The sequence below is a fragment of the Vitis vinifera genome, chromosome 16, assembly GCF_030704535.1.
Source record: "Vitis vinifera cultivar Pinot Noir 40024 chromosome 16, ASM3070453v1".
Lineage (NCBI taxonomy): Eukaryota > Viridiplantae > Streptophyta > Magnoliopsida > Vitales > Vitaceae > Vitis > Vitis vinifera.
Window position 1 is genome coordinate 5,647,966 of NC_081820.1, and position 24,535 is coordinate 5,672,500.

Here is a 24,535-nt window from a genome sequence, read left to right on the forward strand (position 1 = left end):
AATTTGTTTTCAAATCTTAATTAGTTGTTTTCTAAAGTTTTTTTCTTAATTTTTAATTTATATATATATATATATATATATGACTTTTCTCTTAATCTAAAAAGTAATTTAATTTAACATTAACTTAAAAAACCAAACATCACCTTAATTTCAACTAACCGTGAAAATTAGGATGGTGGGTCATTATAATCCATACCCCAAAGCATATATAGCCTTTTCTATTTGTTGTGGTCCCTTTTGCATACATAGACATGCATGGTCCCTCCACAGATTAAAGAATGTATATACAAACCCCACTTTTTTCAATGGAAAGAAGCTCCATTCCCCCAACCAGGAACCTCATCCGAAACCTCCTCTCTCTATCTAAGATGCAACGCATAACTCTGTTATATATACCTCCACCACACTCTCCTTCCCACTCACACTCACTCTCTTTGCTTGTTTAGTGTTTTAATACTTCACTATTTCTAAGTGCTCATCTCCATTAATATGGCAGAAGAAGCTTCATCACTGCACCTCATACACCAACTACTCCTCTCCGACTTTGAATCTTTCGAAAATTTAAATGATCCATCCCAAACTTCAACCTCTGATTCCAGTGTTTCCACCTCAGATATTATTCCGCTCTCTAATTACTTCGATCTCCATGAAGATGAAAACAACCCCTTTCTCCTCCACTGTTCTACTTCTGCTCCATCTGGGTTTTTCCAGTTTGAATCCAAATCCCCAAAAGCTTCCAGATTAAGTCATCGACGACCTCCACTCAGCATCTCAGTCCCTCTTCCCACCGTTTCTCAGTCGCAGGGGGAGTCCGATTCAGGAAATATCAGGCTTTATAGAGGCGTGCGCCGACGGCCATGGGGGAAATTCGCGGCGGAGATTCGAGACCCGAATCGGAGAGGATCGAGGGTATGGCTGGGGACATTCGAGGCTGCCATTGAAGCCGCCAGAGCTTATGATCGAGCTGCTTTCAAGATGCGTGGTTCCAAAGCTATTCTCAATTTCCCTCTTGAAGCTGGGAATTGGTCGGGTTCTGACCCACCAGCGATATCTGGCCAGAAAAGGGAGAGAGAGCGTGAGAGTGAAGGGAGAGAACTAGTGGAAAATAAGGTTTTAAAGAAAGACGAGCAGTCTTCGGAATCTGAGAGCACGGTGGCGGCGGCGGCAGCCAGTAATTCTTTAGGGGTTAGTCCACTAACCCCTTCAAATTGGAGGGCCGTGTGGGAGGAGAGAGAGATGGAAGGAATATTCAAGTTGCCACCGTTAACGCCGTTATCACCACATCCTTGGTTAGGATATTCTCAGCTTATAGTTTGAGGAGAGGGTTTGCCTTAAATGTAAATATTGAATTTGTTCATTCGTTTAATAATTTATATCTTTTTACTTATGGTTGCCCTCCAAATCAATATTCACAAAGATACTTCAATGAGAGTAGCTGATATAGTACCTATAGGCGCACAAAATCATCTCAGCTCAAAATCAGGACTATAAAAAGGACATTCCGAACCTCCTGGCACAAATCATCTCAAAATCAGGACCATAAAAAAAAGGACCTCCCGAACCTCTTGGACTTACAGGATGATCTGACTAATTGACCTATGTCTAAAAAGACGAGTCCAACTACCCTTGTCCTCATGTGCCCAAAAGTCAATAAAGTCTATTGACATGCTATAAAAAGTTTGCTAACCTATTACAAAAGTCACTCCTTCATACTACTTCACAAGGAAAAATGACTATAAAAGGGGAGTCTCTTCCTCCTCGAGGGATCCTCTCTTTGCCTCTAAAAGGAAATGCAAAAAATGTATCTTTGTATCCAAAAATGATGGAATAAAATATTCAATATTTTCCTTAAAGAATTTTAGCATCTTCATAATTATTGTACATTGTGAAGAAGCTTCCACTTGATCGTAGTCTATAGTTGTCAATCGAGGCTTAAATCTTTGTTAAGTCTGTCCTCCTGAAAATCTACGGCTCGACAAGGATGCTTGAGAGCAAATTCTAATCGTATGGGTACTTGGGTTTGATTGATCCCACTTTGGTGCTCATGATCATTGCATCATGAATGGACTAGTGCATGTTGTGGAGACTGGCACTCGGTTAAACATTTAATGAGCTTCTAATGTACAATTACAAGGTTGGAGATGAGCATCTAATGTACAATTCATCCAATTTTCTAAATACTTACATGATCTCCCTAAAAATTCACTTCCTTTTGACGTAGTGTAGCAGTAGCAAGAAAAGTCCTACAACCCAATTCCGGGCAAAGCAAAATTTCAGGTTTTAATAATTTCTTTTTTTTTTCTTTTTTATTCTTTTAATATCTAAAACAATTTTTTTTATATATTAAAAAAAGAGTTTTTATATATTAAAAAAAGAGTTTTTATTTTTTAAAAAAAATAGTTTTATAGAACTGAGTTTATCTATTAAAAAAATAAAATAAAGTTACCTTCATGACTCCAAATTCATATTTATTTATTTTTGAGACAAAAAAAATTATTAAAAAAAAGCGTATAAAAAAAGATTTTGGTTCATTAGAAATATGAATTTTGGTTTACTTAAAAAAAGGTTATTACAAATAATTAAATTTGTTGTCATTATTATTATTACAAAATAAACAAATAAATGAATAGATAAATTTGAAATTAAAAAGAAATGGTTCATTGAAATATTCTACAAATAGAAAAACATTACTAATAATTTGAGAATTAGGAACAACACAAAATAAACGAATAAAAAAAAACAAATAAATAGATAAACAAATTACTCAAATGCAAATGCAACAACAACCAAACTAACGAAAATTTGAAACAAAAATTTGAAGCATTTAACGGAATATGAAAGGAAATGAATCATATACGTATACCAATATATACCAAAATGGCATGGATAACAAATCCAATATATACAAAAATAAATATAAAATAAAATAAAAGTAAAGAGGAGGACAAGGATAATCGGTATACCCTTTATAGTACAATACCAAATCTAGTAACTCTCTACAACTTCCTCAACAAAGCTTAGAAATATCCACAAACATCTCAAACCTCTCATAGACAAAAAGAGCAAAGCAAATACAAAGAGAGTTTTTCTAGAAAAATCCAAAGAGTCGTCCCCCTTAGCTGTCCTCCCCTCCCACTCTTTCTGCTCATTTTTTTCCTTTTTAATCCAAAAATTCTGGTCCTCAATTAGCTCAACCCATGCCTTGTCTTCACCTGCCCCAACTGCTTCCATGTTTCTCCACTCTCAGCACAATGCCAAAACACCCGTCCAAACACCAAGAAAAACAAAAATCAAAGAGATTCAAATAAGCCCAATAACAATATCCAATAATGCATAAGCCCAAATCAACAACCATGTAAGCCCAATATCTTTAAAGCCCGTAAACACAATCCAAAGCCCAAATAAACAAAACCTAAATCTCCAAACAAAGCACTATAGAAATCAAAAGGAAGAAAGAAAGGGTTACTTACCATTTTTTAAAGCCTCCAAAACAAAAGTGGAAAGAATGAGTGTCGGGGTGGAGAGAAAATAAAGATAGAGAGAGAGAGTGAGAGAAATATAGAGAGATGGAAGATATGGTCGGAGATGAGGGGCAGCCGCGGGTGGTGGGTGAGACTGTCGGTCGACGGTAACATTGCCAGCAATGGTGTTGTTGTAGTGGCATCGCCGGTAGCAGTGGTGAGATAGGCTACCATCATGGGGATGAGGGAGAGAGAGATGGATGAAGAAAAACGAAAAAGAAACAAAGGGGTAGCCAGAGCAAGATGGTTATCGCCGGTGTCATGGGGCCACCGGTAGTGGCACTATCGACAGTGATATGAGGGGATGGCCATGTTGTGGGTATGAAAGGTACAAGGGATGAGTGAAAGAGAAAGATGGAGAAATGGCGAGAAAAGGAAGGATATGGGTGTGGGGAAAAAGGAAAGAAGAAAGAAAAATGGAAAATGGGAAAAGAAATGGGAAGAAAAGAGAGAAGATAGGAAGAAAAAAAAGGTAAGTCGGGGTTTTCGTGGGGATGACAGAGAGAGGGAGAGAAGGGGAAGAAAGAAAAAAGAAAAGAAAAAATATATATATATAAAATAAAATAAAATAAAAAACAAAAGAAATAATAATAATAATAATAAAAATAAAAATAAAGTTGAAAAATAAAAATAAAAATATTAGGTTAAAAAGATAATAATAAATAAATAAACTAAATGTGACATATTTTGGGGTCTACAGTCAGATATCTCAAATCTACAATCCATTATATGAGAATGTAGTAAACATATTTACTTGACCGACACTATGCTAAGACTTACTCTCCAATACCCACACTACATTCCATGTCTGCGATACAATACCTCATATGCTTCCAATGGATCTCACCTCAGTGCATATGGGGATGCAAATCTCCTTAACAACATGATAGACGTATGATAATCTTATTTGAAAGCTTTGGGAACAAGTAGGCAAACTATTTCAAAATGTTTGCATGCAAAACCTATTTAGCTAATATATTACTAGGATATAAATACCTAGTGGACTTAAAATAGGATTTCCAAAATAAATCCAATTACAATTGAAAAATGAATACTATTACAATTATAAAATCAATCAAATTACAATTGTAAAATTTATCGACTATGCAAAATTGGATTTCTACCACAAGCACTTGAGTGCCCTTAAAATGTTTTAAAAATATTTAAAAAACATTTTTGTGCAATTTTAAAAACCTTGAGTCCACTACAAACCTTTCAACAAAAGACTCGAAATCCCATATAATGTTCTGCTGATATAATTCGCCGAATTATTTCCCAGCAGAAGGTCATATAAATCCTATTAGCCTTTCTCAAACCATTCTATACTGACCTATGTCCTGCTGATTAATCCCGCAACAACCTAAAGTCTTCAATTGAGAGTAAGACAGCTAATATATATACATATATAAATCCTATGTCAAAATGAATAGAACAAAATTGACAACTTAAATTACATAACCTAATGTACCAGTAATCTATCCCTTTGTCAATTTTATTACAAAATAATGATTATATAAACCCCTTAAAACTCTCAAACAGAGTTTACACATCACTTAATATTACTCAATCATATATACCGGTCATTCTAAATCATGTAAGCACTAACCATAGTGCATCTAAGAATGATAAATTTGAACATACTTGTGACTTGCACACACCAACTAACCAAGTACCTAGGTAAAACAATGTGTGGGAAATAAATAAAACTCATAAATTCTATCCAATCAAGGTAAAGTGAAATGGATGCAAGTAATGCATGTAATAGATATCCACAAAATCAATAAAATCAATGAACCATCTCCCCCTTTTGTCACAAAAATAACAAAGATGAATAAGATAAAACAGTAAAAGAATGTATAAGAGAGACAATGAAGCAAAAGGATATTGAGCGCTTGAGCACTTGATACTCTAGATCAAGCAATAAAAATAATTTGAACACTCCTTTAAGCGTCCAAAATGTCCTCTTTGATGTAAATAACTTGGGAAATCACATCCTTATATCCAAAAGAGCCTAGGAAAATATTAGAGACCAACAATGACAACCTAGGGGAAAAAACCATAGAAACTTAAGATTTTAGTAAGAAAGAAAATAAATCTAATATTGAACCATACAATTAACTTCTAGAAATGTAAGAATGAATCAACCTTGTCTAGAGAAAATCATTAATGACTAAATCAGCCAAAAAAAATAAAATTCAATACTAAACAAAATATAGTAGGATTAAAATAAACCCCAAGGCATTGATTATCAAGGGTATCAACTTACTGTCTAACTTACATTTCAATTTTGATTTCCGAAAGATCACTAAACCATGTCAAACTCTAATTTATTCAACATTCAATCAATTTAAACATAGTTTGTCGAATTTTTGTTTAACACAACACAACTTTTTTCTCCCACTCAAGTAGATATCATCATTTTTCTTTTATACTTTTTTTTTTCTTTTGAAAAGTGGAGGCATTGTACACCATATATGAAAAACATAGTTTCGCTAATGGTTGCCTTATTCCACTTTGAGGGTGTTCCCAAATTTTCCAAGTGATGGCATTAGTTTTTTTTATAGAAAGATATTAAATTCATTTTAATCAAGATGCCAAACATCACTTCAAGAAACAAGTTTAGAACTAAGTCAAACATGATATGTAAATTTAATTTGAATAGGCATGGTTTTCATTACTTCCAGGAGCTCAAAATCTACTCTATCAATTAAACTTAAGAAGATTCCTATTAATCACTTACCCAAGAAAATTTTAAGCTTTCCTAATATACAAAGTTCTTTATTTACTTTGTTGTAATGCCTAAAATGTAATTATGGAAATTCTAGGGAAATATATCAAATCTTATATATCTAGTACGTCAAACATGAGGTTTAAACTTAAGATATTTAAGTAATTACTACTAAAACAAGTTAATAGGGAATTTTAATGTACCCTAAGATAGATTAGGGAAGGGCCTAGGAAACTAAAAACTGTTCCAAAGAAAGCAATTATCCTTAGGCAGCCATATTCAAAGATCTCAAGAGAATAAGTACACTTAAACACCTGAAAATGAAATCTATAAGTAGAAAGGACTTCTTTACTTACCATAGCTCTTGGACAAATGATAGGATGGTATGAAAGGGTCTTAGACTATGGAATAAAATATGCAAAGTAGATGTGGACCCTCCTATAGATTTTATAGGATTCGAATTTCTATGAGAATCTAAAGGAACATCGTAGAGTTAAGTAGACCTTTATCCTAGACGGTGAGAAGGTCTTCTTCCTTTACCTAGACTTGTTTCAACCTAGGATGTATGCTAGGAGCGCTTTTCTTATTTTTAGGCATAGTATTAATTTTTCTTCCTCTTTATTTATTAAAGATTTGATTTTTAAGGAAGTGTGATTCTATTACTAGCCTATTTAGATGAGATTGATATGTTTCAAAAAGGTCTACTACTACATCTACTTTGAGTTTAGTTATATTAGTTAATATCAACAGATTACTTTTAGCTGATTTTGGTTTTTTCTATTTAGTAAAAAAAAAAAACATCACCTAAGTAAGTTTCAATATTCTTAAAGATTACATTTGGTTAGTTGATTGAGATAGGGTATTTTATATTTTAAATTAAGATGAGCTAACATGTTTTTGAGACTTTTGAAGTTCTCAAATACGTGTGAACTTCATTTTATTGCTTATGCAATTCAGCACCTTGCTATTTGGCATGCTGCACCAATAGATTCAACTGCAATTTTCTTAGGCTTAGGGCAGAGTGTATTGATCACACCTTTGAAGCTGGTTTATTATGCCTTTTAATATTACCAATTTTCTATTGATTTTTTTCCCCTGTCAATTGTCATTAGCCTTGATCTTTTTCTACTGCTTCAAAACTCTTTTTTAGGGCCAAACTTGATAAGAATAAAATTGTTGGATTTTTTTCACAAGTCAAAGGCTGCATCCATTGAAACAGTGGAGTCAAGGAAAATGACCAAGGATTATGCAATTTTGATCCATGGACCCAAGAGACTCTGCTAATCCAGACCTCAATATCAAACTTCTTTCTAGAGCAAAAATTGGGAATTCAATCTACATCTCAAGTTTACAAATTAATCGTTTCTAAATCAAGCAAGAGCATAAAACAAACATTCATAAAGTTTGGATATGCTTTAGTATGTTCTTTCTGTTTTTATCTTGTCTCATGGAACAAAAAGTGAAACTGAAGATAACAGTACGTAAAAATGTAACTTGGAATCATACAACAGTTCTTCATTTTCCTAAGCTTTTTCTCTATATTCCAAATGGTTCCGTATTGAAATGAAAGAGGCTTCTTTATATTGTTCTAAAGACCCATCACACAATACATGCTCCATTCTGACAAATTAAGGTTGGAAAGGAAACAAATGTTAGAAAGCCTGCAATTTGATTCTTGGAAGCGTATTTTTTATTATTGCCAAAGATGCTCAAAACCTTAATAAAAAATAAAAGATTTTATTTCATCACTTTCAGAGATAATAATTTTCTATATTTTTTGGAGATGCAGAGTTTTTTGTTTTTTGTTTTTTTATTTTATTTTATTTTTATTTTTTATGGCTGGTTATAAGAGGCATGTTTGCCTTATATATAATGGTGATGCGTGTGGAATTCTGGGGATGATTATAGGGTGTTTCCAGGCTTTTTAGCTATATTCTAAATAGAGAAATGTGGTCTTATTAGTATGACTTTATCCACAGTCAGGTGGTGATTTAAAGTGTATTTTACAGTGATTTTAGTATGTGTTTCTAATATTTTTAATGCTTGAAAATAAAAAAATTATAGTGTTAAAAAAACTAGAAATACTTCCTAAAATCACTACTAAACCCATTATGAGTGAGTTATATGTGGTCATGTGGTAACTTAGAGAGGTACCCCTTGAATGGTGGCACCGGGAGGGTTCCTTCCTTGGCATGGTATTGAGTTGAGTTGTGTCCTTCCAGGGGTACCTAATCGGCAGGTACCTAATTTTGGTATCACCAATTCCAATAATTGAAACAAAGACAATATTCATCAACTGATAATATTATGTTTAAGCTTAATATTTTCGAGGTAACTTCATTGCCCAAGAAGGTAGAACGCCTCAGTTTTTATATTTTGAGAAAAAAAAAGGAAAAAAAAAAGCCCTAAGCATTATTGATATCCACCCTCCTTATTGAATCTGAACTCCTTAAAACTCTTTCATCATCGTGCATGCCAATTTTGCATACACAAACAAAGTTAGTGATACAAAGAACTTGAGACTGATAGGAAGCTGTAAAAAGAACACAAAAGAAAAAGAAAAATAAGTTTAAGAACAGACCCACATCAAAGCACTGATAGGATCTAAATAGGAATAAAGAATAAAGAAGGATGACAGAAAGAGAGAAAAAACTAGTAATAGAAGAGAAGACACAAAATTACTGAAAATTAAACCTCCAACATGTTGTCTTTTTTATTTATCTAGCAAAATTATCCTCCTTTTACCAGATTTAACAAAAAAAAATTCAAAATATTTGGACATAATGGAAATAGGAGATGCCTTGGTGGAGAGGTTAACCATAGACTAGGTGCACTTGTAGACGTGTTGGTGGAGACACTTAGTGCAACGAAAGGTGAGAACACATAGAACATTAGATTAAAAACACAGAGAGCATCCCTCTTTTTTTTTTTTCTTGTTCTTTGAACAATGTAAAAAAAACAAGAGACACAACACTAATTTGTTATCTGAAAACGTAGAGAAAAGTGAGAACAATTGTACACTCACTTGCCAAATGTCTGCTTAGTGTTTTTGGAAACATTTTTCAAACATGCCCTTAATTTTTCAATTAGTCTTTAAAATTGACTAATTAAAAAATATTTCACCATTATAATAAAGGTTATCTTCATTATCACTAGGTGTCTATGTTGATTTTATTTCGAATAATAAATCTAGCATATAGAGTTATTTTAGGATTTCAATTTTCTTATTTTATTTTTTCCTTTTTAAATAAAATAAAATAAGTAATAACTCCAAATTTTTCTCAAAAATAAAAATAATTTTTTCAAATAAATTAAAGTTTGGCAATCAAGTGAGAATGCACTTCAAAATATGCAAAATCCAAGGACTAAATTATAAAAAAATAAAATCAAAATTAATGCAATATCTTGTTGTAGATCTACAATTGATTAGACATGTTGCCCAATCAACATAAAAAAAGCAAAGAACCTTTTAGATATTTTGATACTCTAGTAATAACATTCATATGTTAAACTTTAGGAGTGGCACGGGTAGAGACTAACCAAACTAAAAACATGGGAAATTTTGGATGAGTAATTGTCAAGTATATTAATTTTTTTGACTTGTCTTTAAAATTGGCTAACATTAGAAAAAAATTCACCATTAGAATCAAGCTTATCTTCATTATCACAGGGTGTCTATGCTAGTCTTATTTCTAATAACAAACCTAGCATACACCTTGGCTGATTTAAAAGAAATATGCCCTTACTATTCTAAAAAATTCTTCCAAAAGCCTAGATCATTTTTAGAAAAACTTCTTATAGAAATGCCTTGAGCTTTGAAACTTATTTTTGATCATTACCTATAATCACTATGTTAGATCAAAATAATTATAATACATGAAATACCTTTCTTTAACAAATATAAAAGAATATGAAAATTAATGAAATAAGCATTATGTACCAAGCTTGTGGCTATTATTGGAGTCCATACGATGCCTTATCTAATTTGCACACACAATCTATAATCCATGAGTATTAGAGAGATTTTGAAACACGAGATTCTATTTATCTTAATTTTGTTATCAAGTGTAAAATTGACCTACCCTTCTAGAGGCCCTTGTTATCTCATGTATGTGTCCAAATATGGCTACTCTTAACATATTCTAGGTTGACCTACGGACAAGAACCATGAGTTTTTCCTTTCAATATATCCCTTATTTATAGTCATGCCCTTACTTAATTTCCTTAGAAATCTTTTGGAAATTTATGAGTTTATTATGATTATTTGTTTGTCTTACGCTTTTATTAAAAATACTTCAAATAAAAATATTGTTAAACATATTTTAAGGTTGTTTGGTTTAGAAGAATCATTGGATGTAAATAAAAAATTTCTGCAAAACATCATTTCATGTGGCTTTGGTCCACATCCATGAAAATTTTATTTCAGGGTTTCTAAGTTGCATGCTCTATAATTCTTTTTTCCCCTGGCTTTGAATTTTGCAATTTTTAGGCCATTTTGGCTGTCCATGGCTCATTTTTCTATACAATGATTGAGGAGGATGAGCCAGATTGAGTGAGATATCCAACAATGCCCCCTTTCTATATGTATTTGCACCGTTAAGAAAGAGATACCTAAGTCACGTACCAAATGGTGCATTGCATTTTTTCCGACTACACTACGTTTTCAAATATTTTTCCCACTTTCATGAGTGCAAAAATCATGATTGAAGGAAGAAAACGAAAAGCATTTGCCTATCAAGTAATGAAAAATGATGTTCTTGAAATCTAATAATTCAGAACCACTTTGAGTGGGTTTGGAATTTTGGTGATGTTAGCAAAAACTTTAATGCAAATAATATTAATTCAACAAAATAAAGAAAAAACAATCAAAATACAAAAGTACACAAGGTTTTAACATGGTTTACCTAATCATGTCTACATCCACGAATGAGAAAAAAATCATTTTATTATATCATAAAAAATATTATAGATAATAAAAACCTGATACAACTATTAGGTTTTTAAAACATCTCATATTTCTCCATTTTTTGTATCTCCACCTTGAACCACAAGTTTTATCGCTTCACCAAATATCTCTTAGTCTCCCTCACATCTCTATTAGCAATTAAGTGATAATTTACTTTTATTTCTTTATTAATAATTTTTACAACAAAAAAAATTAATATTTAAAGTATTTATTAAATTGTATTATATAAAATAATGTTATTTCAATTATATTATTCTCCTTTTGTTCAATATTTAATTTTTTAGATCAAAATTTTAAATATCTCAAATTAGTTGCTAAATAATTAATCCATTAAATGTGTAGTTGAAGTTTTTTTTTTTTGTTTATATGTCATATTTATTGCCATCTACATATAATATTATGTTTATTTGAATTAAATTAAAATTGAAAATGAAATACTCATTTCATAAAACAAATAAAAATAAAAATATTAAATACATTAATACTTCCATAGATTAATACTTGATAAATTGATAATATTGAGTAAATAATTAATATTTTTTTGGTCGACTTGGTACCATTATGTTAAATTAATCATTCAATAAATTTATAATATAATATATTATAAAAAATGTGTATAATTTCATATAAGACCCACTTAATTATTACAATATAAAGTAATAATTTTTCATATGCAACTAAATCCATAAGATGGAGTCCTTAAAATACATGTCCTTGCTTATTTAAATAATATAATTTTATACATTTTTAAATAAATAAATAAATACTTCTTTAAAAAAAACAAAGTAGCTAGGTTAATGAATTTCACTTGTTTAAGCAAAATACAAGAAGGGAATGTTTGGTTTCTGAAAAGTTTGAGGGAAAATATGAGACAAAGAAAATACAAAGGAAAAGTAGAAAAAAAAAAAATGAAGAAAAATAAAAACTAAATTTAAAATTAATAAATTATTTTTATATATTATTTTAAATTTTTTTCACTTATTTAACTATTTTACATAAATATTAGATAATTTGAAAATAAACAAATTTCTTAATAATTTTAATTATATTTAACTTTCTTTTGTATTTTCCATAATAAACTCAAATATAAGAAAATTATTTTCCTCAACATTTTTTTTTCTTTCTATTGCACTTTTCGGGAATCAAACATAGCCAAAAAGTAACTAGTTCATAAAAAGAAACATTTAATTTGTTGTACAATAAAACAATATTACATACACAATTTTGAAAAAAAAAAGTTAGTACTTTGATAAATTAACTAATATTTTATTAATTAATATATTTTCCTTAGTCTGGCGGCTATTAATATATCAAGGTTGAAATGCCACATTGAGAAAAATAAAATTTATATCATTGCTGCAAATAATTCTAAATAAAAAAGAGAATTTTTGGAAGGAAAACCATATATATACAAACATTTGAAACTATTAACTTAAGTAAAATCAATATACATAATTAGTCCTTCAATGATCTCATCTATATCATGTCCTTTGTCCCATTTATCATCACTATTTATTATTTTCCCCAGCACCATGCCAAAGTCCAAAAATAAAATTTGGATATTAGGGTTTCACAGAAGATGAGCAAATTCGTGGAAGGTAAGCAAGATTCAATCTCTTTCCTACCATATGATTTTTGTCCTCTTCATTATTATTAGATACTTGTTCATTTGCTTCACCACAAAGCTAAACTACAATAAATAAATTTGGTGATTAGCTTTTACATGAAAGGGGAGTAGATTCAAGGAAAGTGGGTTGTGTGTGCGCATCCAATCCACATATTGGAACTCTGTATAAACCTTTGATTTAAGCTTGCATATAATTCATTTTTTGTTAAGTAGGATATGGAGGGAGGAAGAGTAAGAGTGAGGGCGGTTTTGGTTGTGGGTTTGGTGTTGGGGTTGCTGTTAGGGCAGTCTGATGCCTTTTCTCCCATATGCTATGCTGGATGCGTAGGGGAATGCCTTGTGTTTCATGGAAGTCTTATGACATGTGCTATCAAATGTATTTGGAAATGCTTGTTTGCCCTTTCGGATACCCCCCCAGATTCTCATTCCCTTTGCAAGTTTAATTGTGCTGCAAAATTGTGCGCCAATATCACCACTGCAGACCACCTTGGTATCTCTCTCTCTCTCTCTCTCTCTCTCTCTCTCTCTCTCATTCTATTTGTCTATGTCTTTCTCTTATACTTTTCCTCTCTCTCTCTCTCATTCTATTTGTCTATGTCTTTCTCTTATACTTTTCTTGTTTCTGTTTGGTAGGAGCGGAGGAAGTGGAAAGTTGTGTGAACTCTTGCGGGGGAAACTGCACCCAGAATTATTTATCATCTTAATTAGTTCTTAGAATACAGTATTATCTTGCTTATGAAATCATGCATGTATCGGTAGATAAATTTTTTTTGAGCATACCCTCAGCTAATTAAGTGAATGATTTCACTAAAACATGGTTTGAAGTGACTTGCCCAGATTGCTATAATGATTAATATTGAATTCAACAGGTATATATTGAATTTTATTTTGTTTTATATATCTTGTATCTGATACTCATATTGTTTATCCTCGAGTGTCTGTTTTGCTGGCAATACATTTCTTCAATTCTTTGCTTAACCCTTAATTGTAAGACTAGTGAATGCATAATACATCATGTTTCATGGCTAAAAAATGGGCTATCTTAGGGGTATGTTTAGTTTCTAGAAAGATTGAAGAAAAATGTGAGGGACAAAAATAGAGAGAAAAAAAAAAAGGAGAAAAAATGAAAGAAAATAAAAAATAGATTTAAAATCAATAAATTGTTTTTGTATATTACTTTGAACTTTTTTTTTTACCTATTTAATTCTTTTGTGAAAAAATAAATAATTTTAAAATACACAAAATTTTTAATAATTTCAATTATTTTTTACTTTTTTTTTTTTTGTATTTTCATGGTAAAACCAAACATGAAAAAAATTATTTTTCTTAATATTTTTTTTTTCTTTAGTATTTTTCGGGAACTAAACATATCCTATAATTCCAATTTGTGAAGACAAATGCTTATTATTTGCTTACCCATTGAACCCAAGGCTCCGACATACGGAAATGCCGTTCCAAAATGAATTGTTGCTAGTTAAATATTACTAAATCAACTTCTAAATAAAGGTACAAGTTTCTAGGAAAAATAACTTAAGCCTTTTACAAGCTTTCAAGTCAATGGAAGCAATAGAAAATGTTTAAGCATGAAAGGCACCTACAATAAACTTCTCAACCCTAAGACTACCCAAGGGCATTCCCCGTTGGCATTAGTAATACCTTGGCGAGCTTGAAATACTAATAAGAGGGTATTGTGCATGAACAAATCAAATATACGTGTTAACAAATACAAATGTAATTTAACTAATAAAATATTCATGTTCAAATTCCAATTTTACAAAAAAGAAAATTAATAATTTTCATTCAAATTATATAAGAAAATAAATAAATAAATCAATAGTTTTAAATAAATGGTCTTATCCTAAATTTTGTTTTAAAATATATATGGCATCCTCGTAATTACCAGTTCTAAGTAATCACCCCAAGAAGGGCATTGGTTTTGAATTGGATGATACTTGTTTTTAAAAATTTTGTCAAAAGTTAATTTTAAGGCAAAGAATGAGAAAATGCAATTAATGAATAACAAATAGAGAGAGGGAGAGGAAATAACACCAAATTTACCATGGTTTGATACAATCTTGCCTATGTCGATAGTCCTTAAGCTCCACCAAAGCCTAGAGGTTGCTCCACTATGTAAAGGATCCTTCCTATCAAGGCTTCTTTGAAGTGTATAATTGGTTTTAAGGTATCAATCAATTTTCATAATGTGAAAATCCTATAATTGGTTAGGGGGGAAAATGTTTTTTCCATTAACATTTATAAAAATAAAAAGAATAAAAAAGGAATTGATAAGGAAAAGTATAAATTATTTAGTCACTTTTTGAGTAGTTTTTGGCACAAAACCAGAAATGAGAAAGTGGGGCCTCCAAGCTTAGGTGATTTTTCTGCAAATCAATCAGACCATTAATCTTACAGAGGTAAGTTGAATTCTAATCGTTAGTCTATTTAACATTCTGATTAATCCTCGTAAAAATATACACGTTTATGTATATTAGGATTTCGATGATCTATTTGTTAATGCAATGACCAAATTAAAGCTATATTAAAGTCTAATTAGATTTTATTGGTGTTATAATGGCAACTAGAGTTAGTATGCATAGAATGTAATTCTCTTTACAACCTTTCAATGACAACCTAATGAGTGTTGCATGAATTGATAAACCTTATTTACACTATAGGCAATCTTAGGTGTAATAATGGTTGCATACTATAATTCACCTACTATGCTCTTGTATAGCATAGTGTTTGACATAGAGTCGCCATAATGAATACGCAATCGAATTCTACTGATTATGAGATGGAAATGGCTCTAGCATTCTTTATATGAGCTTTTTATAGGAGTTCTATTATATATACTTTCCCCAAGAAAAAAAAAGTAAAACTCTTAATGTTGTTCTTTTTACCTTAATTATTCCTAAGTAATTTAGGCACTTGAGATCCTTGAAAGAGATTTTTATTCTAAACAACAATGAGACTTCAATCTCCATAGGATTGCTACTAGTGATAAGAATAATATCAACATCGACATGAAGGGAATTAAGTCAAATTCCCAACTTGTGAGAAACAAAAAAAATAGAGCAAACACACGTCAAAGAAAAACAATCACACGCACAAGACAGTATTTACGTGGTTCGGCAATTTGCCTACGTCCACAGAGTTGCAGGGATATCACTATTATCAAGGAAGAATACAGAGTACAACATGCGGTTACAATATTTTCTCTCTATATATAACACAACAACCACACCACACTAAAAAACCCTAATTACAAAAGGCGGTTCCACAATGGGCTAAACGGGCCTATCGGCCCAAGCCTTAGCTCCATGGACTAAGCCTCAGTAAATCTCCCATTAAAAAACCATGCAATATTATTCAGGTCGGGTCGTCAAACCGGATCAAATAAAACTAGGCTCCACAAAGCCCAACAAATCTCCCATGGAGACTAGTTCAATCACCAACATCAAACCGCTATCCTCCAAGAAACAATCCCTTATTCCTACAACTCATCCTCTTGTCCTCAAGCTAGAAGACCAATTGAAGCTGCGCACAGCTTCAACTTCTCAATAGTGACACCCTTAGTTAACATGTCTGCCGGGTTCTTAGATCCACAAATCTTCTCAAGTATTACCAGTTTATCTTCAACAAGGTAAAGGATAAAGTGGTATTTTGTTTGTATATGCTTGTATTTTGTTTGTATATGCTTCGATTTTGAATGAAAAGCCAACTTTTTGGCAAGAAAAATTGCACTCTGACTATCACTGTGTACAAAACTCATCTCCTACTTCTTACCCAATTCATCTAAGAAACCATGTAGCCAAATCATCTCCTTTCCAACTTCAACTGCTGCAACATACTCAGCTTCTATAGTAGACAAAGTAACAATCTTCTGTAGATTTGAAGCCCATGATATAGCTGTACCACATAGAGTAAAAACAAACCAAGTAGTACTTTTTCTACTATCAATATCACCATCAAAATCAGCTTCTACATAACCCTGCAATTTCAAACTTGCACCTGTGAAGCAAAAACATGTATCTAATGAACCCTTCAGATATCTTAGAATCCACTTGACTGCCTCCCAATGCTGCTTTCCAGGCCTACTCATGAATCTGCTCACAACTCCCACTGCATGTGCAATGTCTGGCCTTGTACACACCATAGCATACATCAAGCTGCCAATAGCTAAGGCATAGGGCACCTTGCTCATATGGTCCATTTCTTTTTCTGTCTTCGGTGACTGTTCTTTGCTTAGTTTGAAATGACTACCCAAGGGTGTGCTCACTAGTTTAGCTTCATTCATGTTGAACCTGCTAAGAACTTTCTTCACATACTCTGACTATGAAAGCTTCAATGTACCATAAGCCTTGTCTCTAATGATTCTCATACTAAGGATTTGTTTTGCAGCTCCCAAATCCTTCATTGCAAACTGTTTGGACAATTGCTTCTTCAGATTATTAATCTTCTCAATGTCAGACCCTGTAATAAGCATATCATCCACATACAACAGTAATATGATGTAAGAATTGTCAAAAGACTTAACATAGCAACAGTGATCAACTTCACATCTCTAGAACCCAATTCTATGCATAAAACTGTCAAACTTCTTGTACCATTGTTTAGGAGCTTGTTTAAGGTCATACAAGCTCTTTCTCAGTTTGCAGACTAGATTCTCTTATCCCTGAACAATGAACTCTTTTGGCTGAATCATGTAAAGGTCTTCCTCCAAGTCACCATGAAGGAATGCTGTCTTCACATCTAACTACTCAAGATGTAAGTTTTCTACAACCACCATTCCCAGTATAAGTCTGATTGTTGACATCTTCACAACTGGAGAAAATATCTCTGTGTAGTTAATGTCCTCTTTCTGCTGGATTTAACAACTAATCTGGCCTTGTAACGTTTGTTACCATCATGCTCATTCTTTATTTTGTATACCCACTTGTTGTGCAAAGCCTTCTTTCCTACTAGCAATTCAATCAGTTCCCATGTTTGATTCCTCAACAAGGAATCCATCTCATCCTTCATGGCTAACTCTCACTTGCTTGAATTCTCATCTTGCAAGGCATCATCATAACACTCTGGCTCACCACCATCAGTCAACAGGAGATAATTTAAAACAGGTGAATAACGCTATGGATGTCTAATGTTCCTGGAAGATCTGCGAACTTCAGCTACAGGTGTACTCAGATCTACCTATGAATTTACATTCTCCTTATCTTCTTCACCCTTTTTTTGGACAGTACTTTCAGTCAATTCATTTAAGTTGACAAACTCAGATTTCTTTGGATCTATCTCTATAACATCTGACACTATAGTTGACCTGTCCTTGTACATAACCTGTTCATTAAATATTACATTTCTACTTCTAATGATTTTCCTGTTTTGTTCATCCCAAAACCTATAGCCAAATTTCTCGTCACCATAGCCAATGAAAAACATATTTTAGACTTTGTATCAAGTTTACTACGAGCATCAGAATCAATATGAACATAAGAAACACAACAAAAAACTTTTGAATGTGAAAACTTTACCTCTTTACCGCTCCAAACCTCCTTAGGAAGTCTGAACTCCATGGGAACGGATGGTCCTCGGTTTATCAGGTAAGCTACAGTGCTAATAGCATCAGCCCAAAAAGTTTTTGATAGTCCAGCATGTAACCTCATACTTCTAGCACGCTCATTGAGAGTTCTGTTCATGCACTCAGCCACACCATTTTGTTGTGGTGCCCCAGGAATGGTCTTCTCCATCATAATTCCCTGTGCAGCACAATGCTCACTGAACCTTCCCTCTATGTACTCTCCTCCATTATCTGACCTCAAACATTTTACTTTCAAACATGTTTTTGTCTCAATCATGGCCTTCCACTTCTTAAAAGTTTCAAATACATTAGATTTATTTTTCAGAAAATAAACCTTTACTTTTCTGCTTGAGTCATCAATAAAAGTGATGTAGTACCTTGAACCTCCAAGGGATGCAACCGAGAAGGTCCCCATAAATCAGTGTGTACTAATTCCAATTTTTCAGCCTTCGGTGTCCTGCCAGTTTTCAAGAAGCTCACATTTTTTTGCTTTCCTAAGATGCAACTTTCACACATGTCAAAATCAATGGACTTCAATTCTGGTAGTTTTCCTTTTGACAACAACATCTTCATCCCTTTCTTACTCATGTGACCAAAGGCTTGTATCAGTACTTGCATCAACAACTGCAATTGTGTCTCTTGGACATGAGGTCATATACAGAGTACCAGTATTCTTTCCACGAGCCAATACCCTGGCTCCCTTTGTAACCTTCCAAGTACAACCAACAAATAGTATTGCAGGTCCTTCATCACCAAGTTGTCCAACAGAAATTAGATTCCTCCTCAGGTCAGGAATATGTCTAACCTTCTCTAGTAACCAAACAGACCCATTGGGTAACAATATTTGGACGTCTCCCAGACCCACAACATTCAAGGTTGAACCATTAGCCAAATACACCTTACCAAAATCACCTGCAACATAATTTTGTATGATTTCTCGGTGTGGAGTGGTATGAAACGAAGCTCTTGAATCCAAAACCCAATCATCAAGTGGATTGTCTACTGCAAGAAGTAATGCATCTTGTACCTTTTCTGTTACAACATTAGTAGAATCATCTTCATTCTTCTTCTTAGGACTTTTGCATTGCCTTCTAAAGTGACCTATTTTCCCATAGTTCCAACATTGTACTTGTTGGCCTGATCTAGATTTGCTTCTGTTCCGATTAGAATTTTTGGATTTTGATCTATCCCGGTTTGAATTTCTGTCATTACTTCTGCCTCTTGTCTCAAGGTTTAGGGCAAAACCAGATCCTGAGGTTTCACCTGCATCTCTTCAGCGAATCTCCTTAGCCAGAATTAAATCTCGTATATCATTGTACTTGAGCTTTTCCTTTCCCATAGAATTGCTTACTGCCATCCTCATTACCTCCCAACTGTTTACAAAGAAGCCAAGACGATCAGAGCACAAATCTCATCATCAAAATCAATTTCTACAAACGACAATTGATTTGTGATTGTATTAAATTCATTCAGATGTTGTGTTATTGATGCATTCTCTACCATATTCAAATTGAACAATTTCTTCATCAGATGCACCTTATTTTTTGTGGACGACTTTTCATACATACCGAACAAAGCCTTCATTAGATCTGCTATGGTATTCTCCTTTACAACATTGTGTGCAATAGACCTAAACAAAGTTAACCTAATAACTCCTAAAACATGTTTGTCAAGAAGCGCCCATTCCTCAGCCTTCATACTCTCAGGTTTTGTTCCCAAAAGAGGCAGATGTAATTTCCTCCCATAGAGATAATCTTCAATCTGCATCCTCCAATATGCAAAGTCTATGTCATCAAACTTTTCTATTCTAGACACATTTCCTGTTTCCTCTGCCATTGCTCCCATTCAAACCTAACCCTAGGCTCTGATACCAGTTGAAGGGAATTAAGCCAAATTCCCAACCTGTGAGAAAAAAAAAATAGAGAAAACACACGTCAAAGAAAAACAAGCACACGCACAAGACTATATTTACGTGGTTCGTCAATTTGCCTACATCCATAGAGTTGTAGGGATATCACTATTATCAAGGAAAAATACATAGTACAACATGTGGCTACAATATTTTCTCTCTATATATAACACAATAACCACACCACACTAAAAAACCCTAATTACAAAGGGCGGTTCCACAGTGGGCTAAACGGGCCTATCGGGCCAAGCCTTCGCTCCATGGACTAAGCCTCAGTAAATCTCCCATTAAAAAACCATGCAATATTATTCAGGTTAGGTTGTCAAACTGGATCAAACAAAACTAGGCTTCACAAAGCCCAACACGACAAGCATGTAAATAATGGAACCAATACAAAACATAAGGAAAATATATTAATCAACCCAACATGAGATAAAATCAAGTTACTAGAATGTTGATATAATCTTATCAAAGTAAGCTCATGAACCTTGTTTCAAGCCATATGAAGCATTATGTAACTTACATATATAAGAACGGTCCCCAATTGTTAGAACTAATAATATATTATCTAGTGGGGATTAGTTATAGGATGACACATGTACAAATGAGAGAGCTCTCTTTGTCTTGTAGTGCAAGATATCTCTCTCTTTGTAATTGCCCTTTGTATGGTTAACATAATACAAACATTTCTTTCTAGAGGTTCTTCTTCTTTTCCTCCTCCTCTATTTCTTCATCCTGAAATTTATCTTGGAATCAGATCTTTTTCCATTTGATCCAAATGGTCACCATTAGAAATATACCTGAGAATACTTCTTCTATTAACCCTACAAACATTTCCACTACTCAAATCCCCTAAATATTAGTTCAAACAAATCCACAAAATCAACTCATCGGAGCTCAAGCTTTGCTTCTCATTCAAACCTCTTTTCAATCTCCAAATCAGCCACTTACTATTAAGCTTAACAAAGACAATTATTTGATATAGAAAAATCAGCTACTCAATGTTGTGATTGCAAATGGGTTAGAAGGTTTTCTCGATAACACCCACCTCTACCTTCCAAAGTTTCTTGAGTTAAAACAACTCATTATCAATCCAAAATATTCTTTATGGCAAAGGTACAAAAGACTTATCATGAGTTGGTTCTATGAATTTTTATATGAGAATGTCATGACTCAAATAATTGGATATAATACTGCCAATTAAATGTGGTTAGTACTGGGTCAGATCTATGCCTTGGCTTCAATGGCTAGACTTGTTAAGTTGCTCACCCAACTTCAATCTTTAAAGAAGGAAGGTATGTCTGTCTTAGATTGTATTCAAAAGATTAAGAGACTCTATAATAGCTTAGCTACCATTAGAGAACTAGTTTCTAGAAATGATAAATTGATTTACATGTTTAATGGTCTTGACTTTGAGTATAATGCTTTTGTCACTTCTATGAATAATCAATTTGACCTGCCCAGTTTGGAAGAGATACATAGTTTGTTTTTTAGCTACGAGTTTTGACTTAAGCAACAACATACAATTATGCAAGCCAACAATGTTTAGATTCACGCTCATACTGCCCAAACTCAATTAACTACCTCTCATCATAACAAGAATTACTTCAAAAACCCATTTCTTTGTTCCTCCTACTCTTACTATGAATTCCTTTCACCCAAGTATCTTATGTAAACCTCAAGAAAATGCTCTTATTCACAATTAGCCATCAAAACCTATTTATTCTTTGAATGGTTCAAAACCATAGTGTCAAATCTATGGTAAATTTGGTCATACCACTCTTGTTTGTTACCATAGAGCAAATCTTCATTATCAACCTCCATCTCTAAAGAATTTAATACTACCTTCACTTCTGATTCCTCACTTCCAACATCCTCTCTTGGGCCTAGTTATTTTGCTACATCTTCTCCTATAAGGAGTCCCTCAGTTCATGGATTCTAGAGTCGCACATCATTTTACTCTAGATATCTCTATGATACAAAATACAGCTCCATTTATTGCCAATGAACAGGTTATGGTTGGCAATGGTAAGAAAATTCCCATATTTCATTATGGACACTCTCTTTTATCTTTCTATTTTTCTCCTCTTAAATTGAATAACATTTTGCATGCTCTTGCTTTTTCAAATAATATTTTAAGTGTGTCAGACTTTGTGTTGATAACATTGCATTTGTGGAATTTTATCCTAACTTCTTTCTTGCGAAAGATTAGGTCTTAAAGAAGGTTCTTCAGTAGGGCCAACTTATTAATGGTCTTTATCAAGTCTCTTTAGCTTTAAAGCCTCCTATATCCAGTCTTTTCAAAGTCTTCCTCTCCAACACTCAAGATGCAAACCCGTGGCACCATCGTTTAGGACATTCCAATTCCAAGATTGTCAAAAGAGTTTTAAATCTTTGCAATTCCAATATCACTAAATCTTTGCAATTCTAGTATCACACATTTTGATGTGGATTTCTCTAATTCTTGTCAATTTACTAAAATCCACGGTCTTCCATTTGTAAACTCTAATTCTAGAGCTAAAATTCCTTAAGTTCATACATCTTGATCTTTGGGGTCCTTCCCTAGTTCATTATATCAGTGGTGTTCGATACTTTTTGCTATTTATTGATGATTACTTTTTTTTCAATTGGTTGTACCTACTTAAAACTAAAGATGAGACATTTTCTTCAACTTAAGCACCTATTGAAAAACCAATTTCATGCTAAGATAAAAACATTACAAACTGATTGAGGAGATGAGTATAGATTTGTTTCCACTTTCTTGGCTTCTCATAGTATCTCTCATCGAGTCTCTTGCCCTTATACTCCCTAACAAAATAGGTGAGTTGAGAGAAAAAATTGTCATGTTGTTGAAATAGGACTAACTATGCTAGTTCATTCTAGAGTACCTATGTCATATTGGCCATTTGTGTTTCAATTTGTTGCTCATATCATCAATAGGCTTCCTACATCCATTCTTAACTTCAAAAGCCCCTTTGAGATCATTTTTCAGAAAATTCCTTATTATAACTCCTTCAAAATTTTTGGTTTTGTATGTTTTCCTTGTCTTCAATCGTATAACTCTTATAAGTTGCAACCATGATCAACTAAGTGTCTTTTTGGGCAACAGTTCCCAGCATAAAGGGTTTTTATGTCTTGATGTTTCTACAGGTCACATCTATGTTTCAAGACATGTTGTATTTAAGGAATTAGATTTTCCTTTAAAAAAACTTCAATCCACATCTTCATTTTCTGTTATCTTTTATCCTATTTCTTTTTTTTTTTTTTCTACTTTTTCTTTCCTTCTACCACAAGTCCACAATCATCATCTACATTCTTCTAATCTAGACCACTTTCTCCTATTACTCCCTCATCTTCTTCTTTATCTTCTACCAATACCAACTTCCTTTCTAATTTTGATTATTCTCCCCCTCTTCCTTCTTCTCCTATTTTCCTTCTTCTGTTATATCACCATTGTGTTCTTCTGATACGTTCATTTCTCCACAACATTCCATCATCCATCAATCTTCTACTTTCTCCAACATTCATCCCATGGTCACCAAGTCAAAACATGGTATTCATAAGCCCAAATTATATAACCTTTCCACTTTAGCTACCTCTAATTCCATTATGATCAAGCTTACCACTTACCAATAGGCTTCTCAACATTCTATGTGGCAGCAAGCAATGCAAGCTGAGTTTGGTGCTTTGTAGGCTAATGACACTTGGTCTCTTATACCTATTCCATCTAATTGCAAACCCATTTGCTATAAATGGGTATACAAGGTTAAGCTCTAACCAAATAGCAGTCTTGAGAGACATAAGGCTTATTTGGTTGCTAAGGGTTATTCCCAAATTGCTGGAGTGGATCATTTTGAGACCTTTAGTATAGTGGTTAAGCCTACCAAAATTCGAATTGTTCTTACTTTGGCCATGTCAAGAAGTGGCCTATTAAGCAATTAGATGTGCATCATGTTTTCCTACATGGTGATTAAGAGAAAATGTGATTATGGTGCAACTCTCGACTTTGTTAACTGATGTGAACCTCAATCAACACGCTTTAAGACCCAACAAACAACATTGGAATAATTGGGTCAAGGTCAAGGTCTGTTACTTATACTTTCAGTTAAAGGTCTGGTACTGAAATTGTTAAAAAATATGTGGGTTTTAAATGAGGCAGTGAGAAAGATCGTGCATTTATTGAAATTAAAGAAATGTTATGTGGTGCTC

General features: G+C 33.0%; 2 protein-coding genes across 2 annotated transcripts; both read left to right on the forward strand.

Annotated features, from left to right (window-relative positions):
* Nucleotides 1-298: 298 nt before the first annotated feature.
* LOC100252757 (ethylene-responsive transcription factor ERF105) lies at nt 299-1,387 on the forward strand. Its single transcript, XM_002282131.4, has one exon. The coding sequence runs from the start codon at nt 490-492 to the stop codon at nt 1,315-1,317; it is 828 nt and encodes a 275-aa protein (XP_002282167.1). The 5' UTR covers nt 299-489; the 3' UTR covers nt 1,318-1,387.
* An 11,562-nt stretch (nt 1,388-12,949) lies between these two features.
* On the forward strand, nt 12,950-13,738 carry LOC104882045 (thionin-like protein 2). Its single transcript, XM_010663948.3, has 2 exons — nt 12,950-13,332; nt 13,476-13,738. The coding sequence occupies exons 1-2, from the start codon at nt 13,059-13,061 to the stop codon at nt 13,544-13,546; spliced, it is 345 nt and encodes a 114-aa protein (XP_010662250.1). The 5' UTR covers nt 12,950-13,058; the 3' UTR covers nt 13,547-13,738.
* The last annotated feature ends 10,797 nt before the right edge of the window (nt 13,739-24,535 follow it).

Excerpts from the sequence above, each read along its gene's own strand:
- LOC104882045 (XM_010663948.3), top strand. The coding sequence starts at position 13,059 with ATGGAGGGAGGAAGAGTAAGAGTGAGGGCGGTTTTGGTTGTGGGTTTG. Across the intron at positions 13,333-13,475 it reads CACCACTGCAGACCACCTTG|GAGCGGAGGAAGTGGAAAGT; the intron begins GTATCTCTCTCT and ends TCTGTTTGGTAG.
- LOC100252757 (XM_002282131.4), top strand. The coding sequence starts at position 490 with ATGGCAGAAGAAGCTTCATCACTGCACCTCATACACCAACTACTCCTC.